This window comes from Protopterus annectens, chromosome 1.part0 (genome assembly GCF_019279795.1).
Source record: "Protopterus annectens isolate FY-2018-M chromosome 1.part0, PAN1.0, whole genome shotgun sequence".
Taxonomy (NCBI): domain Eukaryota; kingdom Metazoa; phylum Chordata; order Ceratodontiformes; family Protopteridae; genus Protopterus; species Protopterus annectens.
The window spans coordinates 1,406,063,676-1,406,089,638 of NC_056725.1; the positions used below are offsets into that span (position 1 = coordinate 1,406,063,676).

The following is a 25,963-nucleotide window of genomic DNA, read 5'->3' on the forward strand; positions in this document are numbered from 1 at the left end:
TTGTTGGATGCCCCCTTGCAGCATGATACTCTGTTTGGTAATAAGGCAGAAGAGGTTTTAAAGAAAATGGAAGACCAAGCTAAATCTATGCAAACTGTAAAAGATTTCTTGCAAGTGCAGCCACCCAGGTTCAGTAGGCACTGGCCTACTAAAAAGTTCATAGGTTCATACTAGGCTATCTGCCCAAGGGCATTTATAAGCCCAGCCCAGAGTTTTGTGGCTTTCGCCACCCCTTTAGTTTGGAGGATACTATGCCCATTATTTTGCTGTGCCTCTGTCAAGCAGTGACACTGAGATAATCCCTGGGGTATATCTGCGATCTCCCATCCATTGGTCAAGATTTCTCTTGAACAAAGCCAGCGAGGTGCTCTGCCTCACATGTACCGGGATTTTGTTCCACAGCATAGGGAGTCTCTGGGTGATGAATCTGTCCCTCCAGCACGTCCTATTAATAACCGTGTCAAGGTTTAAGTCTCCCGCCCTTGTAGTTCTGAGGGATCTAGATTTCTTGAGGTGAAGCATGTTCATCAATTCTGGGTTGGACATGGCCTTGTATGTCGGGCACAGGTCACCTCTGAGCAGACGGTAAGCGACTGAATAGAGCTGGAGTTCCTTCAGTCGGGCAGCATAGGACATATTTTTGAGACCCTTTATCCTTTTGGTGAGGAATTTTTGGGGCCTTTCCAGTTGCTGCAGGTGTCGTGTCAGATACATTCCGAATGGGGCATTGTACTCAATCATTGGTCTGATGAGTGATGAGTACAGGGGGACGATGACTTCCCTTGATCTAGATGTGAATCCCTTCATGATTAGGTGGGCAATGTAGAAGGTCTTCCTAACTAGTTTGGCAACGTGAGTGTCAAACGAAAGGTTACTGTCAACCTGGGTCCCCAGATCCCTGATAACCTCTTCTGAGCTCAGTGGGTTGCCGCCTATATGGTAGCTAGGGGTGGTCCTTTCCTGTGTCCATCAGCCACTCAAGGCAAATCCAGGCACTCAAAAGGCTCCAGATACCAATCACAGGGTTCTTACAGGTCAAAGCAATGGGGTGCCTCCACCTCCAAATCTGGAGGAAACAAAGGGCAACCCTACAGTAAGCAGTCTCAATGACTTTCCTCTACCATCACCAAGCACTTATCTTTTGGCAGCCCCCTTGGGGGGAAAACTAGCACTTCATGCTCAAAATTGGCATTTAATTACTCAGGACAAGTGGGTGTTGAGCCTAGTATCCCAGGGGTACAGATTTCATTTCCATACTTTGCCAATTACAAACGGATGGCCAGATCTGCCACAAAATCAGTGGGCAGAGGCTCAGAAACAAGTTATGTCCCTCATGGATATGAGGGCTATTCAACCAGTACCAGAAAAGGAAAAAGGACAAGGTTTTTACTCAACTTTTCCTGGTACCCAGAAAAGACAATTCTTGGTGTCCAGTACTGGATTTATCAATTTTGAACACGTTCCTGGACATTCCAAAATTCAAAATGCTGACTTTACAACAGCTACTGCCTATGCTGGGCAGAAACGCTTGGTTAGTGACACTAGACTTAAAAGAGGCATACCTGAATATCCCAATAAGGGAATCATGCAGAAGATACCTCCATTTCAAGGCAGGCTTTTTGCATTACCAATTCTCTGCGCTGACCTTTGGCTTATCTACTGCGCCCAGGGTCTTTACAAAGTGCCTGGCACCAGTAATTGCATTCTGCAGACAGAGACATACAAATTGATCCTTATCTGGATGACTGTCTCATTCAAGCAGAGGACAAGGACACCCTTCTTCAACATCTGGCATTTGCAAAAAGGCTTCTAACATGCCTAGGGTACACAGTAAATGAAAAGAAATCCCAATTGGTACCCTCTCAAATAATTACATTCCTGGGTGCAAGCTTGAATACAACTGCCCAGATGGCTTACCTTACAAACAAAGGCAACTGACAATATACTACAAACAAATGGCAACAAAAACCCAGTTATCTGCAAGACAAATTCTGCAGGCTTTGAGGTTCATGGCATCCTGCATTCTAATTCCATATGCAAGACTGCATATGAGGAAACTTCATTGGTACCTAAAAAGTTTATGGAGCCAACATTGTCACAGTCTGGAAACAATGATTCCTCTCATTCCCTGCCTACGACAGGACTTTCTTTGGTGGGCGGAGACATGTCACTAAAACAAGGGACAGTGATTCACTCTACCCCCTGCCACCCAAACCCTAACTAAAGATGCATCAGACTATGCTTGGGGGGCCCACCTGGCGGGGAGATGCATTCAGGGCAAATGGAGCCCAAAACAAATGCATCTGCATATCAACCAGAAAGAGATGCTAGCTGTTCAGAATGCTCTGACAGCCTTCAAGGACTTACTTCATCCAGGACAACTACTGATCAAGATGGACACCACCACGGTTATGTGGTACGTAAACAAGCAGGGGGGTACACATTTCTACCCCCTTTGCAGACTAGCCATGGCATTGTGAAAAACAACTTTGACTTACCAAATAAATGTTCAAGCTCAATTTCTGCCAGGAAAACGGAATACTCTGGCAGACGACCTAAGCAGAAATCTTATGGACCCACATGAATGGAAACTGGATCCACAAATCTTCAGCATGTTAACACGGACATGGGAGAGCCCAGACATAGATCTATTTGCCTCCCCCCAAAATTATCAGCTGGACAAATTCTGCTCAAGAATTCATCACAAAAAAGCAAAGTGGATGCCCTATCCTTCAGTTGGAAAAACCTATCAGTCTATGCCTTTCCCCCTCTGCCTCTTCTCTCGAAAGTCTTACTAAAAGTCAGACAGGAAAAACCAAAAATGATCCTAGTTGCTCCGGACTGGCCTCGGCAACACTGGTGTACCCACTTCTAAGGAATATGTCTCAACTTCCCCCTTGGTACTTGCTTCAAATACCTCATCTGCTGTCTCAGCAGGACAACCAAATTCTGCACACTCAGCTCCAAACTCTGAACCTTGCTGATCATTTAATTATTCAAACAACACCTCTCAGTGAATCCGTGATGGATGTCATTTTGGAAGCCAGAAGGCCTAGTACTAGAAAATCTTATGCTGAGAAATGGAAGAGATTCTGAGCTTGGAATCAAGCACAAGGAACAGACACAGCAAAGTCCAGTATTCCTCAGATTTTACAATATTTGACTGAGATGCTTGACAAGGGCCTATCTTTTTCTTCAATAAAAATACATGCCTCTGCCATCTCGGCTCATTAACAACACAGAGCCTCCCCTCTTTTCTCATCCTCTGCTTAAACAGTATCTTAGAGGGGCCAAAAATTTAAGGCCTCCCAGATCATCACCAACTCCTGCATGGGGCCTCAATTTTGTGCTGGAAAAACTCACCCTGTCTCCTTTTGAACCATCAGCTACTGTGGATATAAAATTTCTATCCTGGAAAACAGCTTTTCTCTTGGCAGTCACTTCAGCAAGAAGTGTTTCAGAACTACAGGCCCTCATGGCTGTGGAGTCTTTTATTACATTTTACCCGGACAGGCTGCCCCTCAGGACCAATCCTTCTTTTATGCCTAAGGTGGTATCCAGTGTGGCTCTTACCAGACAATTCACCTGCCAACTTTTTACCAAATCCGCAGAACAAGGGGGAGTGGATTCTGCATTCATTGGACATACACCGACAACTAAGATTCTACTTGAACAGGACCAAATCACTAAGAAAGTTTGAGCAACTATTGGTAGCATTTGCTGCCGGGTCAGAGGGGAAGGCTGTATCAAAGCAGACTATTTCTAAGTGGATAAGCCAGTGCATTCATTTCCGCTACCTGCACCATGGTAAACCTGTGCCCAAGGGGATCAGATCTCATTCCACCAGGGCTGCCTCTACCTCAGCAGCTTTTCTCAGAGGGTTCCAACCAAATACATTCTAGAGTCTGCTACATGGAACTCTGTTCATACCTTCACAAAGCATTATAATTTGCCTCTGTTCTCCAAATCCAGGGCAGGCTTTGCCACTGCAGTTCTGCAGGGGCCTTATAGCCCCTCCTAATGCTGTTTAGCTCCATCCTCCCATCCATAGCTTTGGGATTCTACCCAAATGTGACGACTACAAAAGTGAAACATGAAGAACATAGTACAGTTGTGTACACTTATAAATGTAGATGTTCGAGTATATTCACTGTTGCAGTCTGGGTTACCCACCAACCATCCCCCTTTTCTATACCTTTTCTTTCCTTCACTATATACTAAAGCCTTTATGGTGTATTTGCTATTAGATGAAGGTAAAGTTATGTTGCTAAAAGTGCATTTATATATATATTTCTGTTTATATATATATATATATATATATATATATATATGTTTGCTCCCCATTTGGGGGGCACCTGACATCTGGGGCAAGAAAAACTGAATAAAATGGCGTCGGCTCCATGTTTTATACCCCTGACGACCTGACGTCATGGAAGAGGAGACAGCAACCAACGCAGGACCCAAGACTTTGTTATTCAGGCCAACTGAAGGCAACCTGCTAGCAGATTACCCCAAATGTAATGACTGCAACAGTGAATACACTCGAACATCTACATTTATGGTAAGTGTACACAACTGTACTTTCTGATCTCGTGCTCAGAGCAAATAGTAATAGGATGTGGGTTGGCTGTCATGTCACATTGCTTTTTAGTAGAGTACATGTGAGACATAATGCTAATAAATAGCAGGACCTCTCACATCCAAGTTTTATTTTCCATTTGCTTGCTATCCTAATTGCCACAGTGGTGCCTTGGACAAGGGAAGAGACAAAGCTGTACCAAAAAAGATGCAGTAAAATAAAGTTAGCTTAGCATCCACAATTAAGCCCTTTTACCAAGGTGCTAAGATAGAACCTCCCATTAAAGGATTAAAAAAAAAAGCATGAGACCAGTTAATATACTTTGTGGTTCTTCATAATTAACTGATATGACAAGACCTTTTCTTATTTTTCACCACTTCTCACTGTGTCTTGTTTTCTCTGTAACAATCTGCTCCTACAACACCAGGGCTGAATACTTCATCCCTTCTTTCACAGTCTTCAATTCGTAGACTGAAAGCTGAAGATTTATCTGTAGTCGTTTGTTGGCATTTCCTATTGTTCCATTGTTGTTGCCAACACTTGTTTCTAAACAGTTACTTTTTATTGTTTCTAGCCACGGTCTGTTACTTCCTTATTTCCATATTCTATTTTTTTTCTTTCTAGCACCTTTTATATTGATATGTTTTATTTCCTGCTTGTGCTTACTGTTTCCTTTCCTTCTCTTTTGACAATGTGTATTATGGTGCTATTATGGCATGTATTTTCTTAGTACTACCCTTTGTTACCAAGTTATACAAAGTCATTATTAAGCTGTGCATTTTGCCACTTTTTATCTACACATATTGCATGTATTTTTTAAATATATTTTTTATTTAATTTTTTCATTTTTTTTATTCTAGTTTGTGTTTTAAGATATTTTACCTGCATTATTCCTGACTTCTCTGTAATATTTATATTTTGTGATTACTGATGTTCATCACTGGTTGCTGACTGTTACAGTAAACTAAGCTATTTGGGACATCCTGCCAGCTTCCAAACCTTCAGGGCACCTTTCACACACTGTAGACACTGAACATCATGAGAAAGGCAGGATAAGGTCAATGGCTAGGGTGCCAAAACTTCAGAACTTTTTTGCCACCAAAGTGAACATTACTCTTGAGAGCTTTGGGTGATTGATGATCAGGTAGTGCTTCTTAATGGCTGGGCAGAAAAGTGCCCCATTGGGTGACTACCTTCCATTTCATCAGTTTTTTTTTTCTTAAGTGTTTTTTTGTCAGAACAATTCATATTTGAGGCTAGTTCTGATACTTTTATTGGTTGTTACTAAAGGTTTTACCTCTTTTCTTACAATTTGGGTCTTGGTTCCCTGAGGGGAATCTCATGAAAATATTATTTTTTGTGAGAAAAAAAAAATCCCGTCAGAGTGTTTTGCCAACTCTCCTAACGGATTTGAGACTTTTTTTTTGGTTGATAGTCAGACCTGGGACCCCGTGGGGATTCCATTATAAATTATCTTCTTTTTGATGAGAAAATGTGCTGTTTCTGTAGAACAGTGTTGTGAAAGGCTGGGGCTAATGTGTTTGGTGGTTGTCTCTGAAAACATTTTACCTCATAAAATTAATTTGTTTTAGTCTGGAGGTAAGTCCAACTCTTCAGAATTTTGTCAGCTGCCAGTGAGATACCTTTTTTGGCTAGAACATGTACCTGGGTCCTGGTAACTCAATTGTTCCCTCCCAAAGCCGCAAGAAAAGAAATGTTATCTGGGAGGCTTTGATCTTCACTCTGGCTTCTTCTTCACCCCAGCCACCAATGGGTGACTGCTGTGGCCATCAGTTGTTCCTCAGACTGCTCATTACATTTTCTCAGTCTCTCTGGTACTGTCCCAAAGGGAAGTCACTGAAGACTGTGTGGCTGAACAGCTGCCCTTTTTGAGTAAGACAGAACCGCACCTGACAGCATCAAGGGACTGAAAATGCTCCTTTACTAACCGCACATGACAGCATCAAGATGCTCCTTTACTAAGCCACTCTGAGGAGCTTTACCCCTGGGAAGAATCCTTCAAGCTGTTCTTTTTCTCTGGAGTCACCCAGGAAAAGAAAACATAAAATTATGCATTCTTCTTCACCTAAAGCAGAGAATGAAGTTTGGTTGGGCTTTGCTAAGGGCTTGAGAATCTTACAGTCTTTTAATGCTGGGTCTTGCTCTTTTTTTTTAAAAAAAGGAGAATAAATTCCCCTCTCTCAGATGTTGATTCCCAGTTGAAGAGACAGTAGTTAGACTTGGACCTCATTTCCCAAGTTGACTGTCCACAGAATGGGGACTCTGACTCTAAGGAAGGTTGTTCTTCAAATTTATTGTGTGAAGAGTTGTCTTTATCTGATACTATTGCTAGAATGAAGGATATCTTTCAGTGGGAACAATATGAAATACCAGAATCTCAACAGAAATATTATGATTTGTTACAAGTGGATTCTCCTCAATCTGTAGCTGTTCCTGCTGTGTTGCCAGCCTTAGAGGATGCTTTCTTACCAGTCAGCAGTTTGCCTGACAGTCAGATACTTGTTACAAAAAAAGTCAGAATTTTAATAACTTTTTGAGTTGTTTTATTTTCTGAGGATATACAGCAGAAAGGGGGCAAATAAGCCTGCTACTAGAAAATTATACATGGTTAATTGGAAAAGATTTTCTAGTTGGTGCCAAAGCAGGAACTAGGACCCTTTTAAGAATCAGACTTGTAATTCTTCCATATTTGTGTGACTTATTTTTTGGCCTTTCTTATTCTTCTGTCAATATTCATCTTTTAGCCATCTCTGCCCTTAGCTTCCCCTCCTTTCTATCTTACTTCAAGTAAATCCATTTTATTTGGAAGTTTTTTTTTTTTGTTTGCATCAGTCCACCAAAATGACTGGTGGCTCCTCCTTGGGACCTTAACCTTGTACTGGAAAAACTTAACACTGTTTCCTTTTGAAGCTGCTCATGAGGCTGATTTGAAGTAGTTACTTTGGAAAACAGTAACACTTGTTTCTCTGGCTTCTAAGGATGAGTATCTGAGTAACAAGTTCTTATGGTGCATCATCCTTTTGGAGCTTTTACAAAAATATGATAACTTCTAGAAAAAAATTCTTACTTTATGCCACAGCCTGTTTCAGCGGTCCCTATTTTCTTTCCAAGGCCTACAGTGAGGGAGAAAGAACACACACTAGATGTCCATAAGTAACTCGGATACTACAATGACAAAAATATTGTCAGCCAGCTAGTTATTTCCCATAAAGGTAAAAAAGGGACAGACAATGTCAAAACAATTACTAAATGGTTGTCCCATCCTATTGCATTTTGCTTTTTTCATCATAATAAGACACTTCCGGGCAAAGTCAGGGCACACTCATCCAGGGCTTTGGCTACTTCTGTATCTTTTTGGAAAGGAGTGGATTCTAGAATTACCAGAAGCAACAACTTGAGTTATCTGTGCATACCTTTACTGAGTACTACAATCTGGATTCTTTCTCTAGGTTAACGGTAGTTTTTTTCTAGGATTGTTTTCCAGGGGTTCCTGGACTCTCAGCCTTTTTCCTAAGCTCTGGTATTCATTCCATATGGTTTAGGCTACTGCAGCAGTGAGCAAATGAAAATAGTGCAGCTGTGCATCTGTTCTAATATATCACTATTGCAATAGCTGCACCCTCCCTCTACCCCTTCTTTACTTTTTATTATTGTTATTATTATTATTACTATTAATGTTATGTTGACATGGTGTGGATATATATGCTTTTCTTTTTTCCTAGTGCTTATTTACCTGTCAGTGCTCTAGCCTCCCTGTTCTGGTACAAGAAATCTCTGAAAGTTTGCCATCCTACCCACATATTTTTTCCTACCTTTGTTATGCTGTGCAGTGGCGATGGCACATGGAAGGTGCCCTAAAGCTTTGGAAGCTGGGCAGATGGTCTGATCCTTAGTAGGGCATTCCGTTTAGCTTAGACTACTGGAGCAGTGATGTATTTGAATATTTACTCTTATGGTAAATTTATTTAACAGCTGTACTTTACTGCTGTTTTATTTAATCACAGAACTGCATGTTGTCCTACTGCATTTTTTTCAGCTACCTGTTGTAAACACACATTTCAGTATCTTGTTAGCTCAGTGCATCTTCATGCTCAACTTTTTTCCACTAGTGTTTGCTGTGATATAGTGTACTGTTGTGTTTCCCTTGATGGTCCATTACTGTAATGGAGCTTTTCTGTCTGGGCTAGCATTTTAAATGGGCTGAAACCAATTTGATTTCCCCAGTTACCAAACCATAAGTAAACAGAGTTTTGCATGAAGTCAGAAAACCTGACACTGGAAAATCTTACTTACCAAAATAGTTAAAATTTGTGTTTGGTGTTGGTCAAAGAATTTGTCACCTTTAATAACAAATTTACTTAATCCAAGGACACCTGTCTTATTTTCCTCAGTATAGAATTGCTTTATTTCTGTGTGAAAGTACAGTTTGTTTGTGTCTTTCGGCTTTTCCCAGTTAGGGAATCCTATATAGATGCATTCTACGGACATCTCCAGGAATGCATAGATCAAGCTATCCCAAACAAAACCAAGACCCAATCATCCAAAGGCAGGCGTCCAGTCTGGTGGACCCCAGCCATAAATAGACTGTACAACAGAAGGAGGAAGATACTACATGATAGAGCAAACTCCCTAATAGGGAAGGCATCTCTGATCAGTACTAGCAAAAAATTACGATCCCTCATAAAATCTTCCAAGGCCAGCTTTGAGAGAAAAATTGCACAGGACACTAAAGACAATCATAAGGCTTTTTTCAGTTATGTTAGGAACCTGGGATGCAACTCCCAGACTTGTTCTGAGTTGATTCTAAACGACAAAAAATACACTGAACCCACAGACATCGCCAATATCTTGGCAGACAGGTTCAGTGCAAACTTCTCCACCCCTCCCCCCCCCAAACGAGCAAGTGTCTATCCCGGCAGGGGGCTGCCTCCCAGACATCTCTGATGTTCAGGTGAAGGCTGCCCTCTCCAAAGCAAAAAACACTGCTTCCATGCGACCAGATGGCATCCCGGGTTGCGTCCTACATGAACTCCAAGAAGAACTAATCCCTCAAATAAAACAGCTGTACAATCTCAACCTCACTACAGGATATGTGCCCACAGAATGGTGTACAGCAACAGTGGTCCCACTCCACAAAGGTGGAGCCTCCATAGACCCTGGAAACTATCGCCCCATAAGCCTGACTAGCTTAGTCTGCAAGGCTATGAAGAGGATCATCATGGAGCTCATAAACAAAGACATCGGGGACCTACAGACACTAGATCCTACCCAATTCAGCTTCGTCAAGGGCAGATCCTGCCTTTTGAAACAGTCACCAAAGCCATAGATGAAGGGAAGATAGTCCACACAGCCTATCTAGACCTAGCAAAGGCATTTGACACAATACCCCACGCGGGCATCATAGATAAGCTATCCAGCTTAAATATAAACCCCTATGTCACAAGATGGGTCGCCAACTGGCTCAAAGACAGAACCCACAGAGTAAGAGTTGCTGGAGCCTTGTCAGACTCGAAACCAGTCACAAGTGGTGTCCCACAAGATTCTGTCCTGGGACCGCTCTTGTTCGGTATATACTTTTCCGAGGTACAGGCCATCGTCGGAGGACTATGGCTCACCAAGTTCGCAGATGACTGCAAACTGGGCGCCATAATCAACTCTCCAGCTGACACAAACATCCTTCAAAAAGGTCTCACAGAGACGGATAACTGGTGCCAGAGCCATGGTCTAAAGCTAAATGCCAAAAAGTGTATAGTCATATCCTTTGGCAAAAACAATGTGCCCACAAACTACCACATAGGCAGTAAACCATTAAGTACAGAGAAAGTAATTAGGGATCTGGGGACCCAAGTTGATAGCAATCTCTCCTTTGACAACCTCATTTCCAAAGTGGTTAGAAAGACATTCTACATGGCCCACCTCATCATGAAAGGATTCACATCTATATCGAGAGGTAATCGTGCCCCTTTATTCATCCCTCATCAGGCCCATCATAGAATACAATGCCCCTTTTGGGATGTACCTTACCTGACACCTGCAGCAATTAGAAAGACCCCAAAAGTACCTCACCAAGAGATTCGAACAGATGCCAGATGCCATATGCTGCTCGGTTAAAAAAACTCCAGCTCTACTCAGTTGCATACCGCCTACTTCGAGGTGATCTATGCCTGACATATAAAGCTATGTCCAATCCAGAATTAATGGACATGCTCCACCTCAGTAAATCTAAATCCCTTAGAGCCACATGCTTGAGGGACTTGAACCTCAGCACAGAAATAAATAGGACTTGCTGGAGGGACAGATTCATAACCCAGAGGCTCCCTTCGCTCTGGAATAGAATTCCAATTCATGTTAGGCAGAGCACCTCATTGAATCTCTTCAAGAAGAATCTTGATGAGTGGATGGGGGATCGTAGGTTTGTTCCAGGGATTACTTCCATGTCGCTATTAGACAGAGGCACAGTAAACTAAACCGTAAAAAGGGCACAGTATACTCAAATCAAGGGGTGGCGTAAGCCAAACAAAATCAGGCTAGGCTTATAATTGCCCCAGGGCAGATAGCCTAGTATGAACCTAAGGGGTCGCCACAGCAGAACTCCGGTCTGCTAATGACTGACAGTTGATTTTTATGTACTAGCTTGCCAGGCCTGACGCACAACCTTCAACGAAGGTACGCCCATTCACGTATGTCTCCACGCAGAAGACGCTCTAGCTGAGAATCGAACCGGACAGCATCTTACTGTGAGGTGAAAATGCTACCGCAGCACCACCATCGCGGGTATCTCTGTGTGAAAGTGCAGTGCTCTGCTTTATTATTTATTGAGACCCTACCATTGTATCCATTAAGCTGTTCTTGAAGTGCGCTTTCCACCATAAACCACCTATAAAGATTCAAGTTCTTGTCTAGGATTTGAATTTTAGCCTCCTTTTAAGCTAGTTGATTTTAGTTTTTGTAAGGTATTTTGTGTTGGAAAACAGCCCTATAATTAGACATTTACGCCACTAGACTAGTCATAAACTTAAAAACTTTGTTGTACAAGTAACTTCACACTGTTATTTCTTGTCAGTGTTTTGCTGTCTGCTAATACTTCTGTTACACCTAAACCTTTGTCAGATGTTGTTCTTATTCAGTTGACTCAGATATTAACCTTTTATCCTCATTTTCAGGACCCCAGCGATAGCGCAGTAAATGAATCTTCAGTGACCATTTTTGGCCTGTATCTCCAGAAGTAAGAGCATGGAAAATCAAGTCAGCTTTTATTTTCCTTATTTAGATCAAGACAGGTGTTCCAGTGCAGAACCAGAAAATTTCCCAATACCTATTTAACATTTAGCTTTTGATATGATTCAGCTCACAAGGCTCATTAGATATGACTACAGTAGGATTGGTTTTACTTCTACAGCCTTCTGTACATGGTGTCTCAGCACTGGACATCTGTGAGTGAATGACTTGGTCATCAGTTCATACCTTTACCAAGCATTACAAACTTGACTGCAACTGAAAAGCAAGAGGGTGTTTTGCTGCAGCAGTCATTTAAGGCATGCACCTTCATTTCTAATATATAGCTTAATATTCTGAGTGCGTGCCTTCCGTGGAAGGTTGGGCACCAGGCTGGCAACTTGACACCGTAAAACTCCACTGCCAATCATGAACGGACAGGTGATCCGCTGTGGTGACCCCTGACTGGGAAAAGCCGAAAGAAGAAGAACCTTAATATTCTACATTTATATTATGAAGACTGAAAGTACATGTAGTAGCAGAATATTGTCACAGAGTTGTCTGAGATATTCACCATAGCAGCTCTTCCCTACCCTCATAGGGACTGGAAGCAGCTCAATGAAAAGGAGAGTCATGGTAGCAGGGTTCAAATTGTGAATTTCTGTCATAGCAGAAAAACAAACCAACATTTGTAGATGTGTTGGGCTCTGACTTTAAGAAACGGAGAATGTTTAATATTAGATCGCTCTTGCAGTATCCTAAACTCTTTGGGTTATATCCCTCCCAGGATTTGATGACCAGCCGTCTTTAAACACTTCAGGACACCTTCCATGCATCCTAACTGCCAGGACTTCAAGGAGAGCCACATAAAAAATCAGCTTGGCCACCAAAAACAGCAGATATTTCTTGCTGCCAAAGCAAACCCCCTTTGTGGGCTTGGTGGAAATAACAGTTGACTAACTATCCTTCAAGGCTGGTCAGATAAGAACCCTTCTGGGTAAAAAAAAAGTTTGTGCTAGGAAAATTCTTTTTTTTTTTTTTTTTTTTTTTTTTTTTTTTTATGGACTGTAATGAATTTGAGAATTCTTTTCTCGGTAAATGCTTGTGTAAAGAATCTGTGTTAAAAAAAAAAAGGTTTTCTTCTTAATTTCTACATTTTCGTTAAATTAAGAGTGTTAGGGGGTAGAATATTGTGCTTTTGGGGGCCTCTTTATTTTTTACCTCAAACTATTGTTTTGTCAGGATGTTTACTGACTGTCACTTGCTTTACCAATCTTTCAGGCTTCGTTTTTGGCTGGACTGTGTATCAATTGCTCGGTTCTTCCTTCCCCTGACTTTAAGAAGAATAGGATATCTACTAGGGATATTTTTGGTGTCAGGCTGGCTCCTTCACTGCCTCAGCCACTGATGGGTGGCTTTGCTGTGGCCAGACCACTTATCAGTGTCTTTCTGTCCTTCTGATAAAGCTCCTTGGGAAACCACTAAGGACCTGGAGTTAGACGTCCTCTGTGGCTGTAAGGTTGTCATCACCAGACAAGGGAAAACTACTCCTGTCTTTCTCAGGGGAAGGACAAATAAGGGTCTACTACATATCTTGGCTAGGTTGTCCAATACCCAAGATAGTGTCTCTGCCATGAGTTTTTTTTTTCCATGCAGTCTCCTGGAAAAACAAAAAAATTAAGAATGTTGCTTTTACTGTTTCTGCTAATAATTTTATCCTTTACAGATACTATCAATAGAAACCGCAATAAAAACATCCTCTCATCTGCACTCTTTATTGACCTCTCTCAAAAGCTTTCGACATGGTAAACCACGCCCTCTTAATCAGTATTCTTGAATCCCTTTCCTTTGAGACTCAGGCTGTTAAATGGTTCAGATCCTACCTCAGCAACAGGCAGTTCTCTGGGAAAATCAAATTTCATCCTTTCTGCCAATCACCATTGGAGTCCCTCAGGGCTCTATTCTTGGACCACTTCTTTTCTCATTATTTATCAATGACCTCATGTAGTAATTCCTCAAGCCACCTGCATTCCATATGCAGATGATTCTACGCTAATATGCTCAGCATACTCCCCATCAGAACTATATTCTCTTACTCAAAATGTTTTTAACACTGTAGAAACATGGCTTACAAAACGCTGCCTCCTTCTTAATGCCAAAAAAAAAACAAACTCCTTCTCTTTACCCCCACTACCAAGTCCTCCCCCATAGATTTCTCAGTCTCTTCCAATAATGGCACTATTATATTCCCTGACACTACCACTAAACTGTTAGGAATAACCATTGACAATAACCTTACATTTGATTACCATATAAATAACACCATTAAAACAGTCAAAAGAAAAATAGGCTCCTTATATAGAATAAAACCTTTCCTAACCCCAGCAGCCAGAACCAAGATTGCTCACTCCCATCTAATCTCTACTCTTCTGTATGCCTCATCTATTTATACCAACCTAAAGAAACATAATCTCAACAAACTAGCAACTTCCTCCAATAACATCGCCAGATTTGCCACTGGCAATCCCTTTAGAACCCACCACTGTCTGAATCTTTGGCAACTAGACTGGCTTGAATTCCAAAACCATCTGATAATCTCCCAACTCACGATTGCCCACAAGATATTTTACCAACCCAACACCACCCCCCTATACTCTCCAATTTCTTAATCCCCTATAAAAATCTGAATTCCCTACGTTCTTCTAGCAAACTCCTTGCTAGCATAACCAAGTCTAACAACATGGCTGGTGACTCTCTGTTTACTAATGCAGCGGGGAAAAAACTGGAACCTGCTACCCAATGAACTAACTCCAGTCGCATCCTTGACTCTCTTTAAACAAAAACTCAAAAAACACTGGTTATGCCCTTGTAGTAACCCCGACTAACCACCCTCTTCCACCACTGTTTTTTTTCCTCTTCCTAACAAACTTCCAAACATTTTCATGCTTATTCTTGTAAGCAAGGCTGGTACTGTTTAAATTGTAATTCAACATACTACTGAAATATTTCTACTTGATGTGAAAAATTCCTTATGAATCTTACTGTGCTACATTATTATTGTTGCTTTTTCAAGTGTAAATATTTTTACTGGTGCTTTTACAAGTGTAAATGCTTTTAGTATGTTATAATTACCTGTTGTATATTTTTATAAATCCTTTCATTTACCATGTAATGACATTTTTAATTTTTCTATCTTACTGGAGCTTTTCTCCCCGGGCCTCTACTGAAAATGGAAATATATCCAGCTAGACTAGCCCGGTTAACAAATGTAAAATAAAATAAATAAATAAAAAATATGGACAGGAAAGACTTGAAAGGATTTACTGAGGAATTAATTTCTGCCTTTAATGTTTCAAACTGTTTTTTCACTTATGTCAAATAAAAATGAAGAACAGTTCCCACTCATTCTTTCACCGATTGTCACTGAAACGAACAGGGAGTGGAGGAGGAGTGTTTTTCTTCAATGATTACTCCACAGGCTGAAGAGTCTGATTCTGATGAAACTGTAATTTCAGACTTCCCCCCAGAAGAGCTACATTTTTTCTTAGTCTTTAGCTAAAATAAAAGATGTATTCCAGTGGGAACAGAATAGAGTCTCTGTTTCCCAGCAAAAGTATTATGAATTGTTGGACTTGGATATTCCACAGCCTGCTATTGTCCCTCGTGCTTTATCATCTTTAGAGCATGTTTTAACAGCTTGTAGTACACCAGACAGTGAACCCCTGCTCCTAAAAAGCTTAAGTTATGCAAAGTATTTCCACTGCTGCAGTAGTCTCTAGGTTATATGGGTTGTGTCTAGCCAAGAGCAAAACAACTGCTCACCATTCAAAAGCTCTGACTCCTTTCCATACTTACATTCTGGCTGCTAATTGGTCAGTCCTGAGCGGGGAAAATCAGTATTCAAAGTGGAATATCTTCATTACTTTCTTGCTGCATCGTAAATAAGCAGCTCAGTGGCTTTGCAAAAGCAGCAGATGACACTTCACCTCCTTTTTCTAGCAGATAAGGCACCTTTAGGGAACTCTTCCACGCAAAGTATGTAATGTGTGTTTTTTTTTTTTCACTTTTATTTTACTTTAGTGGTTCTGCCCCTTTAAGAAACATTTTTTCTGCAAGATCGGAAGCTTTTTAGCTTCAGCTAAATTGAGGGCTTATTGTGAGAAAAGTGTACCACTTTTGTAAACTTTTTTGTGTGGGGAAGTTTTTTTATTTGTGGAAGGTACTCTACAGGTGAAGTAGTGCAATCTTGTCCATGCTGTGCCAACTTACCTGCCATTAATTTCTGTCAGACTAATTTTATTCTAAAGAAGTTTCTGACAAGAACATTCTGTGCTGCTTATGCATTATAGTGTTTTGGGGGACATTTTTTCTGTGTGAAAATGTAAGCATGCTGTTTTGCAAACTGTTTGACAACTTGCTTTACAATCAACTTGTAGTGTTTTTGACTTCACCAAAGTATCCTCCTTGATCACAACATGCATACTTACCCCGCTCCTAGATTATTGCCAGGATACATTTTTTTTTTTTAATGTGAACAACTGGATTCTCCTCCTGAACTTGAAATGATATGTTACATGTGGACATACCTCATTTTATGCCCATCCTTCCTCTAGTGCCAGGCCAAGAGGATGTATATAATGTTGGATGTAATGGCCCTGATTCACAACCTTCAATCTCCAAGAACAACTAGGCTTTACAAAGATTCTCAAAGTGGCAAGCACATGTTTTCTCCCCTCGGGTCAAATCTTGAAACAATAGCAACATCTGTTCCAGCAGGGAACAGGTTCTTGGTGTCATCCATCCCTTCTCCAGTGGACAAGTAGGAGAAACCTTTGAAAAGATGACATATTGGGCGAGAGAATTTATTCTTCTTCCACTTTGGTACATAGAATTCTTAAATATCAGACCCATATGTGGAAGCTTGTGCTTTTTTTGTATAGACAGCTTGACAGACCTGGTTATCACGCTTCTCCCTGAAGGTAGTGCATATCTCGATTTTGTTTCCATCATTTTCTGAGTATCTAAACATACCTTGAAGGGTGTGTATGATTGTGCAGATACTGTGTCTAGGGCCTCTGCTCCTGCTGCTGTTTTGAGGAAGTATGCCTGGGAATGAAATCAGAATTTTTCTAATGAGGTGAAATCTGAAATTTTTGAATTGTTTTAGGTAAGGAGGTTTTGTTTTGCCCAACTGCTACTCAGGGTCTCAATTTAATGAGATAGAGAAATTAATTCAGAGAGTTGCTAAGATTTTTCAGCACACCCCTACATATTTCTGAGATCCTCTTTCATGCCTAAGAAACAAAAGAAACAATTCCTGCTTTCTTGTGCCAAATGGGGAAACAAAAAGAGATGGCAAGAGGGGAACAATAAAAAAATGAGAATCCTTTCTTAAAAAAGGGCAGTCTACAAATTCAGAATGACTGTCAGCATTCTTCTGCCCTTCCCATATCCTCCTGCCCTGATCTCTCAAAACTTATCACAACATCTGGCTCTGTATATTCCCATGTGTCAGCAGATTGTAACAGACTCATGGGAGTTAAGAGGCTCAGGAGGGATACAGTTTACACTGGATACCAAAACCTCCTTTCAGGGAAGTTCCTCCCTACCATCTATACCAAAAATATTTTTTCCCACAGGTTTTTCAGCAGTTGCTCACCTCAGGAGTCTTAGAACCAATCCCGTTAAATCAAGGGGGCAAAGGCTTATATTCCAGAATGTTCCTTGTACCAAAGTCTTCTTGGAGACCAGTTCTAGAGCTTTTCTTCCTAATTCAATATGTGGACGTTCAAACATTCAAAATGTTGATGCTTCAGAGTCTGTTGCCTCTTATTCCCCAGGGGAAGCTTTAGGTAACATCGGACCTAAAAGATGCATACATTCACATTCCTTTAGCCAAATACTTCAGGAAATTTTTTAGATTGTGTGTGCCCACCTTACACTGTCAGTTCTCTGCATCACCTCTCACAAACACCATCCTTTCCAGTAAATATAACACAAGCAGAAAACTGGAACTGGAGTCAGACAACGCAGGACAACCTGTAAAATAAATGCTCCATAAAACAAACTTATGCGTTTTCATCTGAGCACCTCCCAGACTTCATCATATAAAGACAGGTGCCATAGCAATCAGGAGTATGATTACACACCAGGGGGGACAAACAGCTGCTGTAAGATTTGAAACACCCTTGGGTTATCGACTGCTCCAAGTGTGTTTATAAAGTCTGTCTTCAATCATAACTCATTGCAGATTGAATTATGCACATTTGTCCTTATTTAGATGACTTCCATATCTTTGCAGAGTCTTCTCCCAGATGTCAAGAGTCCTTAACATCGGTTTTATATCTTCTGAGTAATCTGAGATTTCAGGTAAACATTCAAAATCCTCTTTGACTCCATCAGACAGGATTGTCTTTGTAGGATGTTTTTCAGACACTCTGCAGAAAAAGGCACTTTTGATGCAGGAGGAAGTTGATTTTATCTGGAATTTCTCAGTTCAGTCTCAGACTTCAGTCAGAGACTTTCTCAGGCTTCGGGAGTTCATGGCAACTATGATTCTCGTGATTCCTCTTGCCAGGTTACACATGAGAAAGATTCAGTAATATCTGAAAAACACATGGATGCCACACCTGCAGTCTCTGTATTTTCAGATACCAGTCATGGTGCTTGCAAAAAGGAACTGCACTGGTGGAGACTACAAATACAAGCAAATGTATGTTTCACCTTTTTTCTTCGACCTGCAAGTCAGTCTGTAACTACAGACTCCTCAAATGTTGATTGCAGGACATTTTCATGGGATTCTTCGAGAGCAAATCATACAAATATAAATGAGATGTTGGGTGTGATCCATGCTTTAAAATCTCTTCATCATCTGTGGTTCCTAGGACCTCTTCAGGTGATTACTGACAACACCACAGTGAAGGGGTACATCAAAAATCAAAAGAGCTCAAGGTCATACCCTCTATGCAGGCTGGTTGACTTCTTGGGAGGTGGCTCTTAACCACTCTATAACCATCCAAGCATTTTATATTCTGCCAGAGCAAAATAGTGGCAAACAAGCTGAGCAGAACCAGGACAAACTCTCAAAAGTGGAAACTGAATGACGGAGTCATGCAGAAATTGATCCAGTTGTGGGGGAACACCCAAGTAGATCTGTTTGCCTCCATTCAAAACAGACAACAACCAATTTTGTTCCTGGACTCCATGCAAACAGGATTGGAAAACAGATTTTTTTTTTCAGTCCCTTGGGTGCGAATGTTCCTTTTTGCATTTATAGCCTTTCAGCTGATATCCAGGGTAATTCTGAAGATCCAGAAGGACTCTCCAAACATAACTGTGGTGACCCCATTTTGACCCAGGTAACACTGATTCTCCCTTATTATGCAAAATCCAAAGGCAAGTACTACAAGCTTCCTCACAAACTGGACCTACTCACCACAAGACAGGGGAGTGGGGTGACATATCCCATTTTCAAGAGATCTTCAACTAACTGCCTGGACGACTCCATTGTAATACCTTTTAGGCACCTCCTTTTAAGGGACTTGCAGCAGGTACTAAAGGAGGCAAGAAAACTTGCTATGAGAAAATCATATATTGGAAAACAGAATAGATTTTCTAGTTGGTGCCTAGCCAATAATCAGGGTATCATCAGGAATTATATACTACTGGTACTCAAATCTTTGTGTGCATGTTACAAGTCTCTGACCTGTTATACTCTTCTATCAAGGTATATTTTGCAGCCATTTCAGCATGCCTGCCCATGGGTTCCCCACTTTCTTCTATGTTTTTGGTAAAACAGTATCTGAAAGGAGCGTTACACCTGAGACCTCAAGCAAAACTGGTTGCTCATTTGCAAAAAGAACGTTGCAACCTCTCATGGTGTATGAGCCCATTCTGGTCTTCCACAGGGAGAGGGTGTCATTAAGAACAAATTCCTCATTCATGCCCAGTGTTGTTTCAGAGTTTACTCTGAATGAGGTCATCAGTCTCCTATTGTTCTATCCTGACCCTCAGAACCAGGGAGAAAAGATTATGTATACTCTGACCATGCATAGGCATCTCAGGTATTATCTTGCTAGACCCAAGTCCTTTAAAAAAGTTGGCAAGCTATTTATTTTGTTATGCTGGGACTAAGAAAGGACAGTCCTTGTCAAAACAGACTATTTCCAGAAGGTTGTCTTCAGCTATTACCTTTTGTTATATTGACCATGGTAGACAGTTCTAGGCAGTAAAATGGTCCACTCTACAAGGGTCTTGTCTTCTTCAGTGGTATATTGGAAAAAGGTGAACTCTGGAAGTATTCTAGAGGCAGCCATGTGGTTCTCTGTACATACCTTTACAAGGCATTACAAACTGGATTTTTGCAATTGATCCAGTACTGGCTTTGCTAGGAACATTTTCCTGCATCTGCTGGATCCATATCCTTCCTACTTCCTGGTTGGCTAGAGTTTGTTAATCAGCCAATATAGCCTAAAGGCTACTGCAGCAGTGGGAATCATGAACATATTACAGTTGTGTAAGTTTCACTTACCCATAGCAGTAGATGTTTGAATTCCTCACTTCTGCATTAGCCACACCCACCCTCCACCCCCCATTATTGTACATAGTTATTTTTGGGAATAGTTTGGTAATTATTTCTTCTTTGCTTTGTTCAGGATGAGTACACTACCTAATTTTAGGCAAGAAGATCCTGAAGATTTTTCACTCTGCTGATTTTCCCTTCTCAGCAATGACCATCAAAGTAGAAGTGTAGGAAAGAGCCAGAGCTTTTGGAAGCTGTCTGATTGTTGTATCTTGGGCAAGACATAAGGCTGCTACAGCAGGGAAAATTTTGAACATCTATTGTTATGAGTAAGTGCATCTTACACAACATTACTTTTACTATTCTTAAAGTAGACCCTGCAGTTATTTCCTTATCTAAAACCTCTGCTGCTAAACATTTTATTAATGCAAATCCCATTCCCTCAGACAAGGATAAGAAAGTTTTTGATAGATTTAGAAACTTTAGAACTGCCAGGTTCACGTTAAAATTTTCATTGGCTTCTTTTGACAACATGAGGAATTTAACTACTAGCCACCCCACTTCTGAGGTAAATAATTAATTGAATGTCTTAACTGCATCTGCTTCCCATGTAACCAAACATTTTAAAGTGTTCTTATGATTATGTTGCTGCTGTTTCCAGAACTGCTGCTATGGGGTCAGTTATTAGATTATTTTCTTGTATACATTCTCAAAATTTACCAGTAGATTTAAAACTGAGATTTAAAATTCTCTCTGACAAAATGTTCTGTTTGGCACTTCTGCTCATGAGGTTCTTAAGAAATTTAATGAAAGGAAGAAACGATTGACCCACAATTTCTGAGTTTAATGAAACCTTTCTCCCTAAATCAGCACTCTTTTTAAAAAAGCAGTTTAAGCAGCAAAGTGTTAACAAGTAGGCTTTCAAAAATCAATGGCACGGGGGCTCTAGAAAGAAAGGAAAAGCTTTGCAGAACCAAGGACAATAGAATGACTGCCTCTCAAGTCCCCACCCACACTAGCAATCTGTCCCGTCAGTTTAGCTATTCATCTTCACAGTGGCATCAGATTGTTTCAGGCAAATGAGTTCTGAAAATCATCCAAAAGGGGTACAGATGGCAATGGGAGTCTGTTCCTCTTTTTCAGGGGATTTCTCTTCATACTGTAAACCAAGAAATCCCTATTTCCTCCAGTTTTGGAGCAAATAATTTTCTTGGGGGTCATAGAACTAATTGCCATCAGATCAAATGGACAAGGGTTTTTATTCAAGGATTTTTCTGGTGGCAAAGAAAAAGTGAACTTGGAGACCAGTCCTAAACTTCTCCTTTCTCAATCTCTTTGTCAAGGTCACAGAGTTCAAACTGCCCCCCCTCCCAAATGTTGTTACCACTTACCTTCCTCAGCTTCATTGTAACCTCAGACTTAAAAGATTTTATAATCACAAACCCTCAGACTTGAAAGATTTTATAATCACAAACCAATTTGCAAAGAATTCAGATGTTTTTAAGGTTTCCTGTGTCTGGCTTACATTGTCAGTTCTCTGTCTTACCCTTTGATTTATCTATTTAACCAAGGGTATTTACAGTGTCTGGCTGCAGTAATTGCTTACTGCAGACTTCAAGGCATTCACAGATTTCTGTATTTGGAAAACTGTCTATTATTTGCAGACTTCCTTTCCTATTGTCAAGATTCTAACAAAAGTCATGAAACTCCTGCTCATTGTGGGGTTTCAAATGTATTTTTCTCATCCCTTCACACAAGATAGTTTTTTCTGGAATGTCTTCTGGATGCTTCCCTAGGAAGAGCCTTTCTTCCACTAGAAAAACTAGAACTGAATGAAGAAATCTACCTGAGCATTTCCAAGCAATCTCTTTTATCTGCCAAGGAATTTCTCAGGATTATAGATTTCACGTCTTCTATGATTACCACGACAACCTTAGCCAGACTTCACATGAGAAAAATTCAGTGGTACCTCAGGTCAGTCTGGTTTCAGTATCAACACCCTGTATCTTTTCAGATTCCAGCACTGGGGTTTGTGAGAAAAGTATTGGGGTGGGTGGACCAGTTCTGTCTCAACACAGGTCTCTCCTTCTCCCTGCTTCCTCTTCAGTCTGGTACAACAGGTGCTTCAGACTTTGCTTGAGGCACTGTATCAAAAGTGGTGAAAGTGCAAGGGCTGTGGAACAAACAGGGACAGACAAAAGTACATCAGTGTCAAGGAGATGCTAGCAGTAATCAATGCCTTGAAATCCTTAAATTGCGTCTGGTCCCCAGGGTCTCTTTACATTATCACAGACAAGAACACAGTGATCATCAGCTGGGTACAAGCAACCCTCTATTTCTAAAGATTAGCGAAACAGTCCACTTATGCTGTGCTGATGATGTCATAAGAAGACTGAACCATGCTTGTTGTCCACAGCTAGTGGAGTGTGGCTTTATTGGCTTGCGTGTGTCCATTAATAGACTTAAAAAGAAGTTAGTCCTGGACAGTCAGAACTGCCATATTGCTGAAACACCTGGTGTCCTTAAGGGGCTAATTTATACGCATCTCATAATCCTGTTTTACAAGAGGGTTTAAGGAATCACACAGTGAAAACTCTAGCAAGGTTTTTCTTGTAGTTTTTTTTTCTAATTGCATTGGCTGTGTGTTACGCTTGCTGTGTTATTTAGTTGTAAGATGGGATATTTTGCAGACACCTTAATGGTTAAGGACATCAGCTGGGTTCAACAACCCTGTGTTTCTAAAGGTTAGCCAAACAGCCTACTTATGCTGTGCTGCTGATGTTTTAAGAAGATAGAAACATGCTTGTCCACAGCTACTGAAGTGTGGCTTTATAGGCCTGAATGTGTTTATTAATAGACTTGAAGAAAGAAATCCTGAGCATTGAGAACTGCCATATAACTGAAACACCTGGTGTCTTTAATGGGTCATTTGCATGTATCCCGTAATCCTCCTTTACAAGAGATTTTAAGGAATTACTAACCGGGAAAAGCCGAAAGACACAACAACAACACAGTGAAAACTCTAGCTTGGCTAGGTTTTTCATGTAATGTTTGTATATTATATTGTTATTTGTTATATGGAGTTTTCTCCCCAGACCTCCACTGAAATGGGGTCTCATGCCCACTTGTTATTTGTTACATAGGGTTTTCTCCCCAGACCTCCACTGAAATGGGGTCTCATGCCCACTTGGACAACCCTGGTTAACAAATAAAAAATAGTTACATGTTCATAAGCTATGGTAATTTCCCCAAATAGCTTAGGCTACTGCAACAGTGCTAATGTTAAATATAGTACAGTTTGGTAAGTAAGCTTACTGTAACTGTAGATGTACTTTTGCAGTAGCTATCTCTTCCACCCCCCTTGTTTTGTTTTTCTGGTCTCTGTCAGGGTAAGGATATGTAGCTTTGTGTATATAATTACTTACATTTTACACTTGGTTTTGCCTTTTCTAGCATTTTTTTTTGTTTAGGTCTATATCCTGCCTTCCTGAGGGAAGAAAGCTCTGAAGCTTTTGTTGCCAAACTGTCTTTTTATGTGTCACTGCTTAAGCCCTTGGCAGTTAGGTCACATGGAAGGTACCCTGAAGCATTAAAAGCTGTCTGGTGGTCATTTTCTCGGCAGGATATAACCCAAATAACTTAGGCTTTGACTTATCTATTAGAACATCTGCTATTACATTGTTTAAGTTTTGTAAATGTGCTTTCTGTGGTCTCTGCTCTCTGTAATATATACGAAACTGCCACATTCCTAATATTTTCTCATAAAGCAAGCAACAGAGCTACCTGGAAATAAAAATCACTGTTGGAGAGAAAGGTGCTGGGCACTAAAGAAACATGCCATAATATATATGCTATAAAGACAAAAAATGAAAGAGGTGACTTATCTAAATATACTGTTAAGGTGATTGTTACAAAATGCTGTAGCATCTCTTTAAAAGAATGAAGCTACAACTAGTGTGGTACGGGTCTTGTCTGTCTGTCTATAATTGTCTGTTATAGCAAGACCTCTTGGAAGATAGCAACACACCCACAGCATGTGTGTTATTTATGAACATCCTGGTGAACATTATAAATGTCAGATAGTGTAAGGCATGGAACAAGTTTCATTAGTTTTCAAGCTGCTGAGCAAACGGTAATTAAAAAATACAATTCAGATTTTTGCAGTTTGTTAATTTTTTAATTAAGTTTTCTTTTTGTGTATTTGTTTATTTTTAATTTAATGAAAAACTCATCAAAGTGCATTGTTCTTTTGTAGAAAGCAGAAATGCACAAACAGGAATATTGTCTGTGCAAGACAGTTTAAGAGATGACTGGACAAAGTGGAGAAATAAATTCAGTTTATTCATCACTGCAAATAGAATAGCCACAAAACCTGAAAAAATACAGCGTTCATGCCATAGGGGAAGAAAACTTGAAGACTGTAATAGTTTTGCTTTCAACAAAAAGAGGAGAAAGCTAAAATGACAGCAGTAAGGGAAGTATACACTTAGGAGTTTTTATGAATTTAGAAGAAACTTGCCATTTATTCATAATTTGTTATTTACAGGGAAGCAAGGTTTGGTGGAAATCTTGGATGCTTGTGTTACTGAGCTAAATAATTGCCCCAGTGACTAAATCTGATGAGTTTCATAGTTTATTGACGCGCAGCAGAATAGTTTGTGGTATAAGGAATGGTTACACAAGGTACAAGCTGTTAAGAAAAGCAAGCCTGCCCTGATCTAAAGCAGTAGATGTATGCAAATTGATTGAAGTTGCATGTACACAAAGGAGTTAAACTGGAAAAATGAAGGTGAGTAAGCTAAAAAAGTCGATTAAAAAGCGAAAATGAGATATGAAGTAAGACACCTTGTGAAAGTAATGGTAACAAAAAAAAAAAGACAGACATGGGTACACAGAGGTCCTAACATTCCTGAAGATAGTGCACAGAGGTAAAATGCCTTCTTTGCAGTTTTGATATGACATTGTGGAACTACCATCATTCAAAGAAGTGAATCACGTTACTCTCTGCGGACATGTAGCCACTGCCCCATTTTTATGAGTGAATTGCAATCATTCTGTTAACAGGAAGAGCTGGGTTAATTACCATATTATGGTAATAAGGGAATTTGGAGTTGTCTGTGCTCCCATTTGTTCGAGCTTGCATGCTTACATCACTGGGGTGGGACAGGGTAATGCGTGGTACACGTTTGCCTGTACTACATAGCCATTAACAGGTCTGACTGTGGCTTCTTCTGGCTGCAAGACGGAACCATTTGCTAAACTAGTTTATTTAAAGTTAGTCGTTTTTGGAAAACAAAAAACATATTTTGAAAAACTTCTGGCACTTCCTTCAAATTTTAGCTGATAATGAATTTTTGCCAGATGCTTTATTTGTCACAGTGGACATCAAAGATTTGTTTTCCATCATTCCACATGAAGAAGGTATGGAATGCTTTTTACTGGCAATGGTGAAGGGTACTCAGTTTGATCAATCTGAAACAGCCTTTTTGTATCAATGTATGGAACTTGTTCTAAGAACATCTATGTGTATTACAAAGGGGAGTACTACAAGCAACATAGAGGTGTAGCTGTGAGTGCCGCCTCAGCCACAATATTTGCCAGTGTCATATTGTGGTTTTGGAAAACCA

At 40.4% G+C, this 25,963-nt stretch overlaps 1 protein-coding gene across 3 annotated transcripts in view; it reads left to right on the plus strand.

Moving 5' to 3' along the window:
* Positions 1–25,963, plus strand: part of LOC122798404 (kunitz-type protease inhibitor 2-like) — a 986,210-nt gene that overhangs the window by 872,370 nt on the left and 87,877 nt on the right. For 2 of the 3 annotated variants that reach the window (XM_044067317.1, XM_044067338.1), the window contains one exon: positions 24,592–24,805. The exons of the other annotated variant lie outside the window; for it this stretch is intronic. In XM_044067317.1, the coding sequence (XP_043923252.1) occupies positions 24,592–24,800 (209 nt within the window). In that variant the 3' untranslated portion in view covers positions 24,801–24,805. Of the gene's footprint in view, positions 1–24,591; positions 24,806–25,963 lie in introns of those variants that run through there. 3 annotated transcript variants of the gene reach the window in all.